This window comes from Tilletiopsis washingtonensis (assembly GCF_003144115.1).
Source record: "Tilletiopsis washingtonensis strain MCA 4186 unplaced genomic scaffold FA09scaffold_10, whole genome shotgun sequence".
In the NCBI taxonomy this organism is placed as follows: Eukaryota; Fungi; Basidiomycota; class Exobasidiomycetes; order Entylomatales; genus Tilletiopsis; species Tilletiopsis washingtonensis.
In genome coordinates this window covers 126,670-143,861 of record NW_020312007.1, presented here as the reverse complement: position 1 = coordinate 143,861, position 17,192 = coordinate 126,670, and the positions used below count along the sequence as shown (strand labels likewise).

Genomic DNA, 17,192 nt, shown 5'->3' with positions numbered 1-17,192 from the left:
AAGGAGGCGAGGCGAGGCGAGGCTGCGAAGTGGAGCTGACGGCGCGCTCGCGCTGCTGAGTCAGCGCCCTCTCCACGCGCCTTGGCCTCGGCCTCGCTCGCTCTCGCGCCGCGCTGCTTGCCTCCACTCCCTCATCCTCCCCTCGCACATCCCGTCCACCCCGCCTCACCCGCACTCGCCCACCATGGCAGGGCCCAACGTCGAGCTCTTCAAGTTCGGCCTCTACCTCTTCTTCCCCTTGGCCATCATGATCCACGTCGGCGATCCGGACTGGTATGAGCGCCACGTCAGGCCCGTGAGTTTCGCGGCGCGCGCACGAGCAACGCGAGGAGAGGTGGTGGTGTGGCTGGCGTTGTAAGGGAGCAGGTATGCCGTCGAGTCGCAACAGATGAAGGCTGGACATGCCTGCGTACGAGAAAGGCGCACCAAGCTCCCCGCATCGCAGCGCTACGGCACTTGCACTGCTGCGCGGCACCTTTGCAGAGGCCGCTTGCCCCCCAAGCCCGACATCTTGAGCAGCGCCTTGGGGGGCGCTCTGTCCCGGGCAGTGGGCTCCTTGCTCTGCGGCCTTGCAGACTGGAGTAAGCCAGCTCACTTTGCCCCCCGCCTCTCTCTCTCTCTCTCTCCCTAGATCCGCGATTCCTTCTGGCCCTCACCCGACACTCTCTACGTGCGTGTCCTTCTTTCCCTTCCCCCCTCTTCCTTTCGCTCACCAGCGACCGCGCTCGCGACCCACAGGTGCCTCCGCGTGATCAAGCCAGCATCAAGAGCGAGCTTGAGCGTCTGCGTGCCGAGCGCCGCGCAAAGGCCGCACAGGCCATCGCCGAGGCCAAGCGCGAGCCTCGATCCAGCTCCAGCTCCTCCTCTCCCTCCTCTTTCTCCTCCTCCTCCTCTTCCACCACCGCGCCCTCGCCTGCGCAGCCTGCTCGCACCACCGCACCAGCACATGCGTCAGCAACAGGGGCGTCCGACTCTCTGCTGCGCCTGGGCCCACTGATCCGGGAGGCCTCGCTGCGCAACGGCCTGACCCCGCCGGCGGGTCTGGCTGCCGAACGGGAGAGCGAGACGCAGAGACGCGCCAGAAGGGAAGCGTGGGCGGCGCAGAGTCGGGGGCGGGCCGTGTAGCCAGATGGGGGTACAATGTGATGATCTTTCCATGACTATGCCTACTTCGCATGATCTGCCTCGGACGTATACATCGAGAGGCGCTGCCTGGCGAGGAGCAGCAAGGAAGGGAGCGAGTAGAGCGAAGCACGACGCTCAGCGTTGCCGGCCGAGAGAGCAGGTCGCGTCTTCTCCACTTCGCGCGCCGCGCCGCCGCGCACGTCCGCCTTCCTTCCACACCACCACCACCCTCTTCCTCTTTTGTCCCAAGCTGAGCTGCCCGCCATGTCAGCGATCCTCGACTCCCTCTTCCAGCCGGGTCTCAACGCGCCCATGCAGCGCGCCATGAATGCCTCGTTCGCCGGGCTGCTGCTCGTCTTGTTGGCGCTCGCCCTTCTGACGCGCGGCAATGTGCATGTGTGTGCGCTGATGGGCATTGCGCTGGCACTTTGGGCGAGCGTGGGTTGGTGAGTCTACATCAGGCGTATGAAGAGGAGGGCGGCCGGAAGAGTGGCCAGTTACGCAGGCTACAGAGGAATCAGGAGGCTGACTGCAAGTGCGCCCGCCAGGTTCTTGAAGGAACTGGCCAAGCTGCCACCACCTCCACCGACGGAGAAGGGCAAGGAGGCAGCAGAGCCAGGCGAGGGCAAGATGGACGAGGATGCGGCAGCGACGACAACGAGCAGTGGGAGCGAGGCGAGGGAAGATAAGAAGGGCCGGTAGCACGCGCGGCCCCCAAGACGAGGGCTGGCGAGGGCGAGACGACGAGGTGGGGAGCAATCAGGATGGGCTTCCCATTCACGAGAAGGCTTCGGCGCCTTGAGAAGGCACAATGTGCTTGGGGCGTGCGCAAGGCGCGAGAAGTAGAGGCCCGGCTCTCTCGCGGGCGAGTGCATGGCATGAGGCTTGAACAGCGAGAAGAGAGGTGCCATAGAGCGTGGGCGCGGCTCGCGCTGTGTCAACACTCTTCGGATGGGCGCTCGTAATGCAGCGCCCAGGGCAAAAGGAGGGTCGCCGATGAAGGGAAAAACAAGGGAAGAGTGCGCAAAGATCATGCATTTGCTACTCGCTCGAGCGAGCAAGCAGGCGATACAAATCACCTACGAGATACAAGCTGCCCGCCACTACACACATCGACGCCTGTCGCTCTCCCTCGGCGGCGGTCATCGAACGTCCATCTCCCAGCTGCGCCGCCCACCTGAGCGCCTCTGCGAGTGCATCGTGCGTCTCAAAGACGCGCACTTCCACCTCTGCTTCCAGCTGCAGCTGTCGAAGTGCGTGTGCAGCAGTGGAAGGAGCAAGGGGAGTGACCCAGGGCATGCCTTCTACGGGCGTGGAGAAGGAGAGGAGACCGACTCTCCGTCTGAGGCGCACTGGTGCTTGCGACGGAGCAAGCGTCGTGCGCGCCATTTGCGCCTCGAGACTGGTCGAAGCGGGCGGCGCCAAGAGGGCAGAGAGCATCGCAGCGACGTCTTTGCCCGCGGAGAAGGAGAGGAGATAGGTGATTGTCACCTCGCTCACGCCGCACGTGTCGGACGATGTTGCGGCGGCGCCAGCATCGCAAGCAGAGGCGAGCCGCGCGGAGAGACAGCCGCAGAGATAGCGCTGCAGGGCGACGCAGGCCGAGGCGTTGTGGGCGCCGTCTGTGAGGAGGTGCAGGCACTGCGGCGGCGCTTGCGCTTGCTCACTCGCAGAGGCGAGCGTTGCGGCGGTGTCGCTGTCGGCTGGCCGCATCTCCTCATCTTCGACTTGCCTTGCTTGCGCAGCTTGAGGTGTCGTCGACGACGACGACGACGACGACTGCGACGCCGGCGCAGGCAGAGGCACGTCGAGCCAAGCCGCGCGTCCTTCCCACGTCGTGCTCGCCACTGCATGTGCAATCGCCAGAGTTGCATCTCGATCATCGCGCAGTGCCCAGGCAATCCTCAGTCTCAGCTCCTCATGCTCATCGCTTCCGTCTTGTCCCAGGCCTCCCGGCGTTTCGTCTCGCGCGATGGCCCAGAGGGTTTGGAGTGCCGTGAGGGCGCCACTGAGCGCTGCTCTCGTACGCGGAAGCACGAGCAGCGGACCGGAAACTAGGCCATCGCCTGCGCGGGCGGCGTACGTGCCCGCGAAGGAAGGAGAGGTGGACGAGGAGGGATAGAGAAGAGGGGTGTGTCGCACGTTGACTTGCACCGACGTAGACCAGGGCGTCGAGGCGCTCGAGGAAGCAAGAGGTGCTTCGTCGAGGACTTGCCAGGGCACGTACGCCTTGCACAGCCTCGCAGTTGCAGCGACGGCCGAGCGTCGAATTGCCTCGTGAATCTCGGCCGCCATGCCCACCTGGCTGCGCTCCACCTCGATGCCTCGCAATGCCGTGCAGTCTACTTCTGCCTGCGTCGCTGCGTCGCCTCGTCGTTGGTCCGCAATGACACAGAGGCCTCCTCGCCGCACGATGCCCGCCTTTTGCTCGGCAATGGCCGCGAGCGTGTCGCCCAGCAGGGCTTGATGGTCGAAGTCTACCGGACAGATGACGCTCGCGAGCACGTGTCTCGGCTCGAAGATGTTTGTGGCGTCGAGAAGACCGCCCAGGCCTACTTCGACGAGCAGCACCTCGGGGCGTTGCTCGAGCGGCATGAGGCGAAACGCAGTGAATGCTCGAGCAGTGAGCAGCTCGAAGGGCGTGCATTGAAGGCCTGCCTCTGCATCTGCAGCCTGCACTTTGCGCCGCGCTTCCTCCCACACGTCCGTACGCACAGGCACGCCGTCGACGCGACATGCATCGCGCTCCTCGACGAGATGCGGCGAGTTGAAGCGTCCCGTGCGCGTGCCCGTCGTGGCGCGAAGGAGCGAGTCGAGATAGGCAGTGGTGCTGCCTTTGGCATTGGTGCCCGCCACGTGGATCACTGCAAAGCCTAGTTCGGGGCGCCCGAGCAAGGCGAGGAGAGAGGTGATGCGCTGCAAGCCCAGATCGATGACGGCGCGCGAAGTGCTGCTGCTGCTGCTGGCAACTGCCTCGCCTGCGCTCGACGCAGTGTGGAGCTGCGACATGCTGCACGAGGAGCGTGCGCAATGCGGGCGCCAAAGGCAGCGAGGCGCTCGATGCGGCGCTCGGGCGCAGAAGGCGGCGCCTGGCACTGCTGGCACCGAGGCCGCGCAGAGCAAGTGCGAGCTGCGTCGCAACTGCACACGCAGACGCAGCGGCGGCGAGAGGAGACGAAGCGTGATGGGCCCGCCCGCGCAGGTGAGGGAGGCGTGTGTTGGGGCAAGGCGACTGCAGCGGGCGCAGGAAGAGTGGAGAACCGAGAGGGATGGGGGTGGTGGTGAGAAGCAAGGCAGCAAGGAGGCGCGCGTGCCGCGCGGCGTCGCGGCAGAGCACCCATAAGCTTGTTGCGCCGCCAGAGCAACTCATCCACGCGAACGTACAGGCCAGCGGTGCCGCGCCTCGCCTCGTTCGCAGCACGCTGCTGACCCAGCCGTGGTGGCTTCTGCAACATGCCCATCGCGCCTCACGCACTGGCAGTGCTTGGCGCTTCAAGCTGTCCTCGGCATACTCGCGCGCAGCAGCATGCGCACGCAGGCGGCCGTGCTCAAGCAAGCGGCGCAAAGCCCGCGTCGCAGCGGCAGAGAGAGAGGCGACGGCGGGCAGCACATCGCTTCCAGCGCTCCGGCGATTCAACGAGAGGGCCAGTCTAGTGCTCCCGCACTGCGCCAGAGAGGCAGCGAGGGCTAGTGCACGCTCGCCCGTGCCCAGCGTGCCTGCCGCTCGTGGTGAACATGGACACGCCATGCAGCTGCTTTTGCTCTGCGCTTGCGGCGCAGACGACGAGACGGCCGCAGAATTGCAGAGCATGCTGCTCGCACAGATCCTGCGGCGAGACGTCCTGCCTGTTCCCCTTCTGAGAGAGGGAGTAAAGTCGTCTGGCAGGCATCAAAGAGTGACATTCCTCCCCTCTATCTCCCCACGACCGCAGCAGCGTCACCGCTCCAGATCTATCACACGAGAGAAACGCTTGTCAGCCAACCTGCCCCCTCGCCCTCCTGCAAGCTCCACTCTCCTTGCGCACCACAACTCACTGATGTTCTCCTTGCCAAACTTGGCATACAGCTTCACTTTGAGCTCCTGCATGCCTGCGTCGCACTGCTCCTTCTGCGCCTCGAGGCGTGCCAGCTGCGCGTCGACGCGCTCCGTGTCGCGCGCCAGCAACTGCAACGCCTCTTCGCCGGGCACCTTGAGAAAGGCATCGCCGATCTTGTAGCTGTGATGAGGGCACGAGGAGCGAGCGGGCGATGAGCGAGATGCAAAGGGAAAAGACGAGGGGGCGCCGGCGCCAAGGCTGCCGGGCACGCCACGAGCGCGGCCTCTTTGCCTTGCTTTTCGCCGCGCCCGCCTGCACCTGTTCTTCTGCGCCAGCATTGGCGTCTCTCGTGCCCTGAGGAAGCAAGAACTCACAGGACCTCATCCTCACCCTCGAGCTCGAGCTCCATCTCCAAGTCGCCCAGCGTCTCCTTCTCGTCGCGCAGCTGCGCAATGCGCGCCTCGGCGTCGGCGGCGCGCGAGTTGAGGCGCGAAAAGGCGTTGATGCGCTCCTGGTCGGCCAGCGAGACTTCGACGTCGTTGGAGGTCTGCTCGTCGAGCTGGGGGCATGGAGGCAAGATGAGGATCAGCGGAGAAGGAAGGAGGCAAGGGAAGAGACGCACCATGCGCATGCTGGGCCGAGCTGCGGAGAGGTGGAGGAGAAGCAAAGAGAGCGGCGAGGTGGAGGAGAAGCAACGAGAGCGGCGAGGCTGAGGCTGAGCCTGACGCTGGTCTGTGCGGCCGCGCGAGCCTCGTCGGCCCCCGCCGGCCGAGCAGCGCCGCGCCGCAGAGGCGCCTCTTCGCGCCTCGCAGAGCTGCGCGGGCGCGGACACGGAGCCGCGGGCGCCACGCCGCGCTCGCCGCGCCCTCGGCGCCGCCTCCGTCTGCGCGCTGCAACGCCCGCGCGCGACGCCTCCTCTTGCCCTGCTCGTCATCTCCGCACGCCCGCAGCGCCGCCTCCGAGACGACCCGTGCGGCCGCTGCGCTGCTGATCGACGGCCAGACCCGAGCTTGCAGAGTGGTACCCGAGCCCCTCTCTCTCTCTCCGCACCGCAACGTGCAGCAGATGAGATGCGAGGCGCAGGCGGCGCATGGTTGATCCGCAACCGTCCAGCAGCGCGGCGCCGGGCACCGCGGCTCCTCCTCCGTCCAGGGGCGCTCCTCTCGAGTCCTACATAAGCCGAGGTGCTCGACAGCGCAGCCATCCGCTGCTCCACCACTCCTCTCCTCCACCCCAGCCATGTCTTCTGCCTCGGCCTCCTCCTCCCGCGCACCCTTCACCCTCGTCGTGCACGGCGGCGCCGGCGACACGCTGCCGGGTGCGCACGAGGAGGCCGTGCACCGCGCCGGCCTGCGCGCCGCCCTCGAGGCGGGCTACGCCGTGCTGGCCGAGGGCGGCAGCGCCCTCGACGCCGTCGCCGTCGCCGTGTCGAGCCTCGAGAATGACCGCTCCTTCAACTCGGGCGCCGGCGCCGTCTTCACCACCGCGGGCGAGATTGAGCTCGAGGCGAGCAGTGCGTAGCCCCCAGCCAGCCCCACGTCGAGAGAGACCGGCGATAAGGGCTCCACAGCTGACCGGCGCCGCTGCAAACAGTCATGACCTCCTCGCCTCCCGCCTTCCACGGTCCGGACTCCAAGGATGCGCTCAGCACCACCTCCACCGCCTCCTCCTACGGCCTCACTCCCGTGCCCGCCCCCATCCCCGCCGCACGTCGCCTTGCCGCCCTCTCGCTCGTCAAGCACACCAAGAATCCCGTGCAGGCCGCACGTGCACTCTACCTCAACCCCGCCGCGGCGCCCCACACGTTCTTCATCGGCGAGGAGAATGAGAAGCTGGCGTGGAGCTTGGGCGGCAGCAAGTGTGTGGAGCAGGAGTACTTCTACACGCGCAAGCGCTGGCTGTGAGTCTTCTGCGTCACGCAACGTGGCAATCGAGGTAGTAGCAGAAGAAGGTGGCCGCTGACGAGTCGGCTTGCGGATGCACAGTGAGCACCGTCGCGAACTTGGACTGCCCGACTACGACGAGGTGCACCCTTCGGAGATGTTCGACGGCCTCGACATTACTCTCGATGGACAACCTCCGGCCTTCAACGCCGGCGTGCAGCCGCCGCACTACACTTCTCGTCTGCCCTCTTCCGCCAACTCGACGCACTCGGACTCGCCGGCGAAGAACCAAGGACCGCTGCCAAAGGGCACCGTGGGCGCCGTGGCGCTGGACCAGTACGGCGTGATTGCATGCGCGACGAGCACGGGCGGCAAGAACAACAAGCTGCCGGGACGTCTGGGCGACTCTGCGGCGCCGGGCGCAGGCTCCTGGGCCGAGACGTGGACGGACTCGCGCGCCAGCAGCTCGAACGTCGCAGCGGCCAAGACGCAGAGCAAGAGCCTCCTGGCCCGCGTTGCTTCGCTCTGCGGCTCCTCCAACGACGTCGATGCGTCCAGCTCCTCGACGTCGACGCAGCCCGCCAGGCGCGGCGTAGGCCTCTCCTGCACTGGCGACGGCGACGTCTTCCTCAAAGTCTCGGCCGGCGCCCTGGTGGCGCATCGCGCGCGCTTCCTCGGCGAGTCCGTCGAGACGGCTGCGGGCGCCATGATCGCCGAGTTTGAGGCGCTCGGCGGCGAAGGCGGCGTGATTGCGCTGGATGAAAAGGGCACGCCTTCGTTCATGTGAGTTCAGGAGTCCAGCCAGCCTGAGCCGGTGGAGGCTGAGGACTGACCACGCCCGCGTTTCTCTACGCAAACAGCACCAACTGCAAGACGATGAACCGGGGAGTGATGAGCTCGAAGGATGCAACGCCGCGCGTGGCGATCTGGGCACACGAGGAGGTTCAGTAGATGCGGGTGCGGGTTGAGAGTCACATGGAACGAGACGAGAAGAGGGCAGAGAGGGGGGGGGGGGGAGACACTGCTTTAGGCACACACGCTAGATGCTACACGCTGCACGCCACACGCTACGCTCGCCCATGACGAGCTGCTCGAATGCAAGACGCTGATCATGAGCCTGCTACATGTGATACGCTCGTGCGATTGGGATGAGAAGTGGGCTGGCTGGCTTGGTGTCGCAAGGAGCCGGAGGCATGCGATGCTTGTGCTGACTAAGCAACACCCCGGCGGCGCTCGGACCGCGAGACGCGCTTCACGCTTCTCTTGTTGCGCTCCTGCTTCCTCGCCATCATCTCGCACGCCCCTCTTCTCTCGCTTCCTAGGCTCTCCCTCGCTCTCTCAGGCACCGCTCCTCCTCATGCACAGCACATCGACCTTTATGCCTCTCTAATCCACGCCTCTCTGCACGATGCTCCTCGCACTCCTCGCACTCATCGCCCTGCTGCTGCCCTCGCTCGCCTTTCTCTCGCTGCTGCTCTACATCACCACTCATCGCGCGCCGCGCACCACGTCGCGCGCCTCGCTCGGGCGCAGCGCAGCCGTCGTGGTGCTGGGCGATGTGGCACGCAGTCCGCGGATGTGCTATCATGTGCAAAGCCTGGCGCACGAGGGCTGGAAGGTGGCGCTGGTGGGATATGGCGGTGAGTGTTCTGCTGTACAGACGAAGCGCCGACACTGGTGGTGCCGAGGCAAAGCTTGGCGTGCTGGTGCAAGAGCCAAGGTAGCTCGCACGTGCGAGGCCTGCTGCATGCTTCATGTCTCTCACCCCTTGCACACGAGGCATCTCTGGGCACGCGGCGTTGCTCTTGGCTGGCCTTGAAGCTCTCTCTCTCTCTCTCGGCACGCGTCTGCCTTATGTTCGCGCTGCTTGGCGAAGATTCATGGGACTGCTTGCCTCTGCCGCTGCGCTTGAAGCTGCTAGGGCGCCAGCGCGGCGTTGTCTCGCACTGCGCACAAGAGCTGCGACGCCAGGCCAGCAGAGCATCGGGTTGCGCTTCGACTTGCCTCTGAACGCCTCCCCGCCATACCCCGCCGCTCCATTCTTGCGTTTTCTTTCCTCGTCGTGTTCTCAACTGACGTCTGCTCTTCTCCGCGCAGGCACTGCCCTTCCCTCGTCTCTGCATCGCTCCTCCATCAAGCCGCACTATCTCTCCGCGCCGCCTGCGTTCATTTCTCGCCTGCCTCGCGTCGCATTTCTCTTGGTGGCGCCCTTCAAGGTGCTGTGGCAGTCTGCCGTGCTCTTCTGGGAGATTACGGCGCGGATTGAGCCGCCGCCAGAGGTCATCTTGGTGCAGGTGAGTGCCCAAAAGAGCGGCAGCCGAGACGCCAGCGAGAGGGACGAGCAGCGTGCTGATGAGTCCACAACAACGACTGCAGACTCCGCCGGCGTTGCCGACGCTCTTCATCGTCCGTCTCGCCTCTTTGCTTCTCGGCTCCCGCGTCATCATCGACTGGCACAATCTCGGCTATACGATTCTCGCATTGCGCATGGGCGCTTCCTCGCCTCTGGTCTCGCTCGCTCGTCTGCTGGAACGATGGACAGGGCGCTCGGCATATGCTCATCTTTTCGTCACACGAGCAATGATGCAGCATCTGGATGAGGCGTGGGGTCTCAAGGGCAGAAAAGTGGTGCTGCATGATCGACCGCCGCAGCACTTTCGAAGAAGCAACGTCGAAGAGACGCATGCGCTCTGGACGCGCCTGGCTCCGAGGATATCGCCGGGTTGTGACGGCTTTTGGCCGAGCTTTGAAGCGCAGCACTCGTCGCCCTTTACTACTGTGACGCGCAGCAGCGGCGGCGAGGGCGACATGCAAGAAGCTGAGCTGCGCCAAGATCGCCCCGCACTCGTCGTCAGCTCCACCTCGTGGACGGCCGACGAGGACTTTTCGCTCCTTCTGCGTGCCGCTTCGCTGTACGAACGCCGAGCTCGCGAGCTGGCGGCACAACAAGCCGAGCGAGCACGCGCAAGCAGTCGCCATGCCTCACCTACGCTCGCAGAACCCGCACGTGCACCGCATGCGCGCAGCAAGGGACATAGTTCGCCTACCCTTGAGGAGCCAGAGTGGCACGGCGGAGGCATCGCCACTCGAAGACGCAGCACGAGTCGCAGCTCCTCGCTTGAACTCGACACAAGTCTCGTCTCGGGCAACTCCAACATTGAGTCCACGCGCGACCGCAGTCGCAGAGCAAGTGCAGATCTCTCTGGCGGAGGCATGCCTCTGCTGCCCAACGAGCCGGCGGCAAGACTGCCGAAGATGCTCCTCGTCGTCACGGGCAAAGGCGAGCTGCGCGCGCAGTACGAGAGAGAGATTGCGCTGCTGGAACGGGAGGAGAAGTGGGAGTATGTTCGGATTCGGACGGCGTGGCTGGAGATGGAGGAGTACCCCGTGCTGCTCGGTGAGTAGCGCTCTTTCGTCTCTAGTACGCTGCACACGACGGGCTCAAATTCCCGCGCTCTGCCACTCTCTCCAGGCTCGGCAGACGTCGGCATTTCTCTGCACACTTCCTCCTCCGGCCTGGACCTGCCCATGAAGGTCGTCGACATGCTCGGCTGTGCGCTACCTGTCTGTGCGCTCCACTTCGCCTGTCTCGACGAGCTGATCCAGCACGAGCGCAACGGCCTTGTCTTTCGCGACGCCGAGGAGCTGGCTCGGCAACTCGAGAGTGTCCTGGCGCTGCATCCGCATGCCAACTGGCTGGCCGAGCAGGTGGCACAACTGCCCAGCCCGTTTGACGCACTGCCAACGACGCCGAGCTCGCCCACTCCCACGAGCAGCATGACGATGAGAAGGACAATCTCGGCCTCTCCGCCTTGCTCGCCTCTGCTTGCCACTGCCGCAGGCACGACGCTGCTCGCCAGTCCCGTGCTCGGCTCTTTGGCCGCCTCCTCCGCGCCGCCCTCTTCGTCGCCGTCGCCGCGCGAGGAGAGCCGCACGGCCACGTGGGCCGGCAATTGGTGTGCCGTCGTGCGCCCACTCTTGCTCGCCGCCGACGCCGAAGATGCGTCTGCTGCTGCCTCGGCTTGCTCGCGCACGACGAGCAAGAGCAAGAGGCACGCCCATCGCCGCGCCGCCACGTTGACGTCGTCGCTCTTTCGTGCCCAGCAAGCCTCGGCCATCGCGGCTCGCTCCAGTCCGAAGCTGGACGCCGCCGCCGCCGCCGGCCACATGCAGGCGTTTGGCAGCAGTGCGAGAAGCAGTGGCGAGGAGCATCGCGTGGACGACGGCGCAGATGACGCAGACGAGGCGACGGCCTCCTCGGGCCGCGCAGCAGTGGCGCGAGACGGCCTCTACCAGCGCAGAGCGGCTGCGCCGGCGCGCAGAGAGACGTGGGAGAAGGCAGTGGACATTCCGGACATTCACGTCTCGGCTCCCCCGGCTGCCGGCAGGCCGCTCTAGCGCCCCCGAGTCTTCTCCCCCTCTCGGCCCTTCCTGTCACACCTCAAATATACCCCCCTTTGCGTCCGACCACAGCGTCTGAGATAGCGTGGGCTCATCAGCGGCGCCATCTTGTCATTGAAACGCGTGCCAGCGTGCCCAGAGGGGCGTCCATGTCTGTGTTCTGACTCCGCTCATCTCCAGCCAGTAAGACAGCTCAGCGCAAGCGCATCACGGGGCATTGCAGGCGATGCGGTCCGCTGGTATATTTCTCTTGCGTTTCTCTCGCCTTCCCCCCGCGGGCTTCCCTCATCCCTACCCGGCGCGCCCTTTTCTCTCTCTCTCTCTCTCGCCTCCACACACAGCCCGCCGCGTGGACCAGCCTCACACGCCCCACAACCTCTTTGCGCCCGCCTGCGCACGATAGTTGACGGGCTTTGGCAGTGCTTCCTGCGCCGTTGCGCCTGCTGCGCCCATGGCAGTGGAGATGGATGGCCGATGCGCATAGAGATCCATCGGCGTGGGCGGATAGGCAAATGGCGAAGAAGCCATCGCCGCGGGCGTGCCTGCCTCTGTTGCATGGCCTACGCCTGATGCTGCGTCGCCGGCGAGGAGTGCCGAGGAAGGAGGCGGAAAGTAGCTCGTGTTGCTGCCGACGACAAAGGCGCGAGGCGTCTGAGGCGCCGACGACGACGACGAGGCGGCGGCGAGAGAGGGAAGAATGGAGGAGGAACGCCGACGAGTGGAGGAGAGAGACGGAGGAGGCATGGGAGAGGCCATGCAAGCGGACGTCAAAGGCACGGCACTCGCTGGCATGGCGCTGTAAAGGCCAGGCGTGGCGAGGGGCGGAGCCATAGAAGTGCCGCTGCCGCTGCCGCCTGGCGTAGAGGGAATGCCGGTGGCGCTGGCGAGGGAAGCACTGCCTCCTCCTCCTCCTCCTCCTCCTCCTCCTCCTCCTCCCGTCCGCAGACGCAGCGCCAGCTTGGTGCGCTTGCGAGGCTGCTCGCCGCTGGGCGTGCTCCCGGCGCCCGAAGATGCGGCGCCCTCTATGGCGGAGGAGGAGGAGGAGGGCAAAGTCGCAGAAAGTGGGGGAGAGACGACGGCAGCGGCGGCGGCGGCGATGCCGGACAGGGAGCGTGTCCTCGCCGTCGTAGCAGGCGGCGGCGAGGAAGCTTGCCCAGCCGGCGTCGGCAACGTCGCGGCGCCTGCAGCGTTGCTGTGGCTGGGCGGCGCAGCTTCTGCTGCCGATGAAGAAGCAGCAGCAGCAGCAGCAGAAGCAGAAGCACCAGCGCTACCGGCGGCGGCGGCGGCGGCGGCGGCGGCGGCGTCTGTTTGCTGGATGAGTCGTGCCAGTGCCGCTTGTACGAGCCTCGAGGAGGCCAGTTTGAGCTCGACGAGTGCCAGAGGCCCGAGCGAGGTGGAGGGAGCTTGTGGAAATGCCTGGCCACGCGCGGGGAGCACAAAGGGACAAAAGGTCAGCCTATCAGCCATGGTTTGCGATGGGGGCGCCAGGGGGGCAAAGAGGCAGGGACAAACATGCATAGAGAAATGGGCGCGTCACTTCCCGTCACACACACACACACACAGACACACACACACACACACACACACACACAACACTCACAGGAGTCTCGCGCCACGTATGTGGCGCAGGCCAAGGCGGCAGATGCTTCGGAATCTCGGCGTGCGCGTCGATGCCGCTGCCGCTGCTGGTGCTGCTGCTGGTGCTGCTGCTGCTGCTGCGGGCCTGCGCCACGGGCGCCGCCTCGCCTCGTGCTGCGGCCGACTCTCGCTCTCGGGGTTCCTCCTCTTGCTGCTGCGCAAGCGCCAGGAAAGACGCATCTGGCTCTGCCCATTCTGGCAGCTTGATCGCCGCCTCGGCCGCCGTCGCCGTCGCTGTTGCCTCGCTGGATGCGCCTTTCGCGTTGGCGTCGTCGTCGTCGTGCTGCTGCTGCTGCTGCCTTTGCCGCGTCTTTGCGCGCCTCAGCGTGCCTCTGAGGTGCGCGGCCGAGTATTGAGGCCCCAGCGCCTCGAGCGAGGCAAGCACATCATGCGCCTGCACTCGCCTGCCACTGCGCGCCTGCTGTGCCGCGTGCGCCGCCAGCGCCTCTACGAACGCCTGCACGGCGCGCCCGAGAGCGGCGAGCGCGGCGGGATGCGCGGCGGCGAAGTGCGAGGCGCGGAGTAAGGGGGCGAGAAGAGGAGCGAGAGTTCCTGCGGGAGATGGGATGGTGTGCAGTGAGGAAGTGCAGGTGTTGCTGCTGCTGTTGCTGCTGCTGTTGCTGCTGCTGTTGCTGCTGCTGTTGCTGTTGCTTGCGCAGGCAGTGTGGCGCGAGAGAGGCAGCGCGTAGCGCACGCGCTGGACGGACGAAGTCGAGTCGACGTCTGCTTCGGCAGCAACAGCAGCAGCGGCGGAGGCGCCGTTGGCTGCAGCGACGATGGGCAAGGAGGCCATGGTTCTCCGCGCGCGAACGCAGGACGCAGGAGCGAAGCAAAAGAGGCAGATGAGGATGGCGTGTCAAGGGAGAGATGGTGGGAGGAGAGAGACACGCCGCCGCTCGAGTTGAATGAGCCCAAGGCGAGCGCCTGAGACGCACGGGCGCGCGCGCCGCGGGGGGGCGTGCTTACGTCAGCCGTCAGCATGGCGCCCGCGTCCCTTGCTGCTCCTCTCTCTCCCTCGCCCTGCCTCGCGCCTTGCGTTGCTCTGCTTCTCTCTCCAACGTTGGGCAACAATCATGTCTCAATCGAGCTCAAGGCAGCATAAGGCAGCATTGGTCGCCAAATCGATCCCATTCTTCCCTTACCTCGCCCTTGGCCATGCTTGGCCTCGTTTTTTTTTCACGGGGGCAGGCCCGCCCGCCCATTCACGCAGCGCCGCCCTGCGCCAGCAGCGCCTCGAGACGCTGCAGCATCTCCCCCGCCTGCCTCCACGGCACCACGACGAGGCGCCCAAACAGGGGCGCCTCAAACGCCTCGGCTGCGTCCGGAGGCGGCGGAAAGCGAAAGGTGTGTGTGTGCGACGCAAACTGGGGGGGGCGGGGGGGCAGAGCAAGGTCAGCTGGCGGGCGCGTAGAGGTAGGGGGGGAAAGGAGTGAAAAGGCAAACACACTTGAGCAAATACGGCGTCCTCCGGATGGAAGAGGCCATACTCTCCCTCTGCCAGCCTCGCTTTTGGCGGCGGCGCCGTCTTTGCCGTCTTAAGCGACGCAGCCGCCTTGCGTCGCTTCTTGGCGGCGCCCTTCATTCCCCGAGGCTTGTCCTCCGCATCGCCGCCCTCGGCGTCGGACATCTCGTCGTCGGAAAAGGCATCGGCGTTGAAGATGCGCGAGAAGAAGAGGAGGTTGTCGGGCTGAGTCTACACCGCCTCGGGCATCAGCATCGGACACGCGGCGTTTGTGGGAGAGAGAAAGAGAGAGAGAGAGGGCAGCAAACGTACAGGACTCGCAGCAATCTCGTCGAATAACATGCGGTACAGAGGCAGCGCAATGGCAGGCGGCAGATTGACCATGCGTTCGTGCAGCACCAGGAGCGTCGACGGCGAGGCGGCGGCGTTGGCGGCGTCGGCGGAGGAAGAGGCGAGAAGCGAGGAGATGGAAGCGCAAGAGGCGCTGCGCGCGAGAAAGTAGGCGCGCAGAGATTGAGAGGCCGCCGTCGAGGCCTAGGGCAAAAGGTGGGATTGGTGGTCAGATTTGCGACTTTCACGCGCGCGGGAGAGAGGAAAAGGGCGAGAGAGGGAGAGAGGAAAAGGGCGAGAGAGGGAGAGAGAGAGGAGGGAACAAGAAAGGAGGAGAGAGAGTGCGGAAACAAAACGCAAGTACGGACAAGAGAAATTCCGAATACTCCCCTTCGCTTTCTGCCCCCCCTCCACTCTTTGCAACCCCGCGCTGGCCCGGGGGGGGAGGGCAAAACTGCAAACGGCCGAGCACAAAGTAACGCTCTTGCCCCGCCCCAACGCCAGAACGTCCCTCTTTGCTCACGGAGAAGAGAGAGCCGAGCGGGATGGGTGCAAACAAAGGGCTTGTGCAACACACACAGCTTCCTCTCTGGCCCCCTTTCTGCGTGCTTTGCGTGCCCGCCTATGAACTACTCTCTCTCTCTCTCTCTCTCTCCCCCATATGGGCAGGTCGCCTCTGTCCCCCCCCCCCTCCCCCCCTGCAATTGCCTAGGCCACGCCTTTGGCCACATGTCTACATGCGCGCTCAAGCTTTTGGTTTTCGCCTCGTCGCTCTTTGGCCGGTGTGGTATCGCTCCTTCTCTCGCTCTCTACCCTTTGTTGCCCTCGCTCGTTGCCCTTGCCTTCCAGCCGGCGCCAAACTCACTGCCAAGTCAAACGCGCCTACAAACGCATACGGATCCTCCTCCTCGCCTCCTTCTTCGCTCTGTTGATCCACCTTGACCACGCTGCCCCACTTGCCTGCCGCGTCAATCGTCTCCTGCGCAATGGCGCCGAGATCGAGGTGCGCGGCGTGCGTGTAGAAGAGCTGCTGGGTGAGGCGCTTGAGGGCGTGGTAGTCGAGCGCGGAGGGAGAAGAGAAGAGGAAGTCGACATTGATGAAGCTCGGCTCGGAGTCGCCCGAGGAGGAGCTGGAGGAGGAAGCGGCGGGAGAAGCAGGACGCTTGGACATGGCGCCTGAGAGGTGAGGTGGGTGGATGTGGAGACGAGGCAAGCGTGGAGGCGAGGAGGCGGAGAGGCGAGCCCTCGCAATCTCGAGGCGAGATTGCCTCTCTCCCGCACGGGAGACATGCGCGTGGGAACGCAACGAGCGCCTGCACTCCGAGGCCGGGCGAGGCATCGGATCTTCGGGCCAGGCGCAGCGCAGCGCAAGGCGATAGACACGCGGCGGCGGGCCCAGGTGCAGCAGACCGGGAGCAGAGAGAGGCATGAGCGCACGAGAACAGCAGCCAGTGGGCGGCTCGCCTCAGCGTTCGGAGCCGTGCGGAGACAAGGCTTCAAGGTTCGCCGTGCGTTGTGCTGCGGGTCCGGGTCCGAGAAGGCCGAAAGGCACAAACGCCCGCCGCGCCATGCCGGCGCGCGCAATCGGCCATCTCTCCACCGAATCCAGCGCCGCGGGCGGCGGCGCTAGCTTGCTCTGCTTCTGCTTCTTCCCCACATCCACCACCCACCTCACCCACACCCTCGCATCATGGCCGAGCGCACCACTCCCCTGAAGCGTGCGTGCTCCTCCCCTGCCTTGCCTTTCTCCCTTTTCTTGCCAGGCCTTGCGCTGCTCGGCGCGCGCGATGAGAGAGAGAGAAGGAAAAGCTGATGCGCTGTGCGTCCTCTCCTCGCAGCGCTGCCCTTCTACGCACAGTTCACCGCCGGTGCCATTGCCGGCGTGACGGAGCTGCTGTGTCTCTATCCTCTCGGTGCGTTGTTGCCCTCCCTCTCTCTCTCTCTCTCTCTCTCTCTCTCTCTGCGGGCGCTGCCTCACACTCCGGCCCCATGCAACACACAGATGTAGTCAAGACGCGCATGCAGCTGCAGACGTCTGCCGCCGTCGGCGCAGATCGCTACAATGGCATGGTCGACTGCTTCCGCAAGATCATCGCCACCGAGGGGTGAGTGCCGCGGGTGCGAGTATGTGTGTGTGTTTGTTGCGCGCGTTTCCAGGGTTGCGGACAGAGAAGCGGGGGCCCCCCGGGGGGGGGGGGGGGGTTGAGCTTCGAAGCAAAGCCGCAAGTGATATCCTAGCCCCGGCTGGCTAGGCTGTTGAATGAGAGAGGGGCGAGGACGCAAAAGAGCGAAAAACACACAGCCGACGCAGATGGG

General features: G+C 65.4%; 9 protein-coding genes across 9 annotated transcripts in view; 5 read left to right on the top strand and 4 right to left on the bottom strand.

Annotated features, from left to right (window-relative positions):
* The first annotated feature begins 125 nt into the window (after window positions 1-125).
* On the top strand, window positions 126-1,132 carry FA09DRAFT_329748 (hypothetical protein). Its single transcript, XM_025742301.1, has 3 exons — window positions 126-295; window positions 632-670; window positions 739-1,132. The coding sequence occupies exons 1-3, from the start codon at window positions 185-187 to the stop codon at window positions 1,123-1,125; spliced, it is 537 nt and encodes a 178-aa protein (XP_025598397.1). The 5' UTR covers window positions 126-184; the 3' UTR covers window positions 1,126-1,132.
* Window positions 1,133-1,389: 257 nt separating this feature from the next.
* FA09DRAFT_338547 (hypothetical protein) lies at window positions 1,390-1,827 on the top strand (the record flags this gene model as incomplete). The annotated part of the gene is made up of 2 exons (XM_025744121.1): window positions 1,390-1,571; window positions 1,674-1,827. 2 exons carry the CDS (start codon window positions 1,390-1,392, stop codon window positions 1,825-1,827), a joined length of 336 nt encoding a protein of 111 aa, XP_025598396.1.
* A 258-nt stretch (window positions 1,828-2,085) lies between these two features.
* FA09DRAFT_17623 (Mur ligase) lies at window positions 2,086-4,264 on the bottom strand. Its single transcript, XM_025739316.1, has one exon. It carries the CDS (start codon window positions 4,132-4,134, stop codon window positions 2,167-2,169), a length of 1,968 nt encoding a protein of 655 aa, XP_025598395.1. The 5' UTR covers window positions 4,135-4,264; the 3' UTR covers window positions 2,086-2,166.
* Window positions 4,265-4,999: 735 nt separating this feature from the next.
* Window positions 5,000-5,801, bottom strand: FA09DRAFT_360403 (putative GIM3-Gim complex component). Its single transcript, XM_025745229.1, has 4 exons — window positions 5,785-5,801; window positions 5,537-5,721; window positions 5,161-5,342; window positions 5,000-5,076 (listed from the first exon to the last, which is right to left on the bottom strand). Exons 1-4 carry the CDS (start codon window positions 5,791-5,793, stop codon window positions 5,063-5,065), a joined length of 390 nt encoding a protein of 129 aa, XP_025598394.1. The 5' UTR covers window positions 5,794-5,801; the 3' UTR covers window positions 5,000-5,062.
* Window positions 5,802-6,106: 305 nt separating this feature from the next.
* Window positions 6,107-8,035, top strand: FA09DRAFT_360402 (N-terminal nucleophile aminohydrolase). Its single transcript, XM_025745228.1, has 4 exons — window positions 6,107-6,675; window positions 6,756-7,062; window positions 7,148-7,828; window positions 7,906-8,035. Exons 1-4 carry the CDS (start codon window positions 6,402-6,404, stop codon window positions 7,994-7,996), a joined length of 1,353 nt encoding a protein of 450 aa, XP_025598393.1. The 5' UTR covers window positions 6,107-6,401; the 3' UTR covers window positions 7,997-8,035.
* Window positions 8,036-8,343: 308 nt separating this feature from the next.
* Window positions 8,344-11,514, top strand: FA09DRAFT_329744 (hypothetical protein). Its single transcript, XM_025742300.1, has 4 exons — window positions 8,344-8,685; window positions 9,143-9,339; window positions 9,422-10,442; window positions 10,518-11,514. The coding sequence occupies exons 1-4, from the start codon at window positions 8,454-8,456 to the stop codon at window positions 11,441-11,443; spliced, it is 2,376 nt and encodes a 791-aa protein (XP_025598392.1). The 5' UTR covers window positions 8,344-8,453; the 3' UTR covers window positions 11,444-11,514.
* Window positions 11,515-11,718: 204 nt separating this feature from the next.
* Window positions 11,719-13,953, bottom strand: FA09DRAFT_360400 (hypothetical protein). The gene is made up of 2 exons (XM_025745227.1): window positions 13,047-13,953; window positions 11,719-12,862 (listed from the first exon to the last, which is right to left on the bottom strand). Exons 1-2 carry the CDS (start codon window positions 13,875-13,877, stop codon window positions 11,807-11,809), a joined length of 1,887 nt encoding a protein of 628 aa, XP_025598391.1. The 5' UTR covers window positions 13,878-13,953; the 3' UTR covers window positions 11,719-11,806.
* Window positions 13,954-14,286: 333 nt separating this feature from the next.
* On the bottom strand, window positions 14,287-16,047 carry FA09DRAFT_338541 (hypothetical protein; the record flags this gene model as incomplete). The annotated part of the gene is made up of 4 exons (XM_025744120.1): window positions 14,287-14,448; window positions 14,532-14,777; window positions 14,859-15,080; window positions 15,742-16,047. The coding sequence occupies 4 exons, from the start codon at window positions 16,045-16,047 to the stop codon at window positions 14,287-14,289; spliced, it is 936 nt and encodes a 311-aa protein (XP_025598390.1).
* A 519-nt stretch (window positions 16,048-16,566) lies between these two features.
* The window catches only part of FA09DRAFT_343222 (mitochondrial carrier), a gene marked incomplete at its 5' end in the record, with an annotated part of 3,551 nt that continues 2,925 nt past the window's right edge, over window positions 16,567-17,192 (top strand). The window contains 3 exons of the mRNA XM_025744585.1: window positions 16,567-16,594; window positions 16,715-16,789; window positions 16,879-16,981. Of these exons, the coding sequence (XP_025598389.1) occupies window positions 16,567-16,594; window positions 16,715-16,789; window positions 16,879-16,981 (206 nt within the window). The remainder of the gene's footprint in view (window positions 16,595-16,714; window positions 16,790-16,878; window positions 16,982-17,192) is intronic.

Excerpts from the sequence above, each read along its gene's own strand:
- FA09DRAFT_329748 (XM_025742301.1), top strand. The coding sequence starts at position 185 with ATGGCAGGGCCCAACGTCGAGCTCTTCAAGTTCGGCCTCTACCTCTTC. Across the intron at positions 296-631 it reads ATGAGCGCCACGTCAGGCCC|ATCCGCGATTCCTTCTGGCC; the intron begins GTGAGTTTCGCG and ends CTCTCTCCCTAG. Across the intron at positions 671-738 it reads CCTCACCCGACACTCTCTAC|GTGCCTCCGCGTGATCAAGC; the intron begins GTGCGTGTCCTT and ends CGCGACCCACAG.
- FA09DRAFT_17623 (XM_025739316.1), bottom strand. The coding sequence starts at position 4,134 with ATGTCGCAGCTCCACACTGCGTCGAGCGCAGGCGAGGCAGTTGCCAGC.
- FA09DRAFT_360403 (XM_025745229.1), bottom strand. Across the intron at positions 5,343-5,536 it reads GAGGGTGAGGATGAGGTCCT|CTACAAGATCGGCGATGCCT; the intron begins GTGAGTTCTTGC and ends CCCTCATCACAG.
- FA09DRAFT_360402 (XM_025745228.1), top strand. The coding sequence starts at position 6,402 with ATGTCTTCTGCCTCGGCCTCCTCCTCCCGCGCACCCTTCACCCTCGTC. Across the intron at positions 7,063-7,147 it reads TACACGCGCAAGCGCTGGCT|TGAGCACCGTCGCGAACTTG; the intron begins GTGAGTCTTCTG and ends GCGGATGCACAG. Across the intron at positions 7,829-7,905 it reads AAGGGCACGCCTTCGTTCAT|CACCAACTGCAAGACGATGA; the intron begins GTGAGTTCAGGA and ends CTACGCAAACAG.
- FA09DRAFT_329744 (XM_025742300.1), top strand. The coding sequence starts at position 8,454 with ATGCTCCTCGCACTCCTCGCACTCATCGCCCTGCTGCTGCCCTCGCTC. Across the intron at positions 8,686-9,142 it reads GGCGCTGGTGGGATATGGCG|GCACTGCCCTTCCCTCGTCT; the intron begins GTGAGTGTTCTG and ends TTCTCCGCGCAG. Across the intron at positions 9,340-9,421 it reads CAGAGGTCATCTTGGTGCAG|ACTCCGCCGGCGTTGCCGAC; the intron begins GTGAGTGCCCAA and ends CAACGACTGCAG.
- FA09DRAFT_360400 (XM_025745227.1), bottom strand. The coding sequence starts at position 13,877 with ATGGCCTCCTTGCCCATCGTCGCTGCAGCCAACGGCGCCTCCGCCGCT. Across the intron at positions 12,863-13,046 it reads ATACGTGGCGCGAGACTCCT|GCATTTCCACAAGCTCCCTC; the intron begins GTGAGTGTTGTG and ends GCGCGTGGCCAG.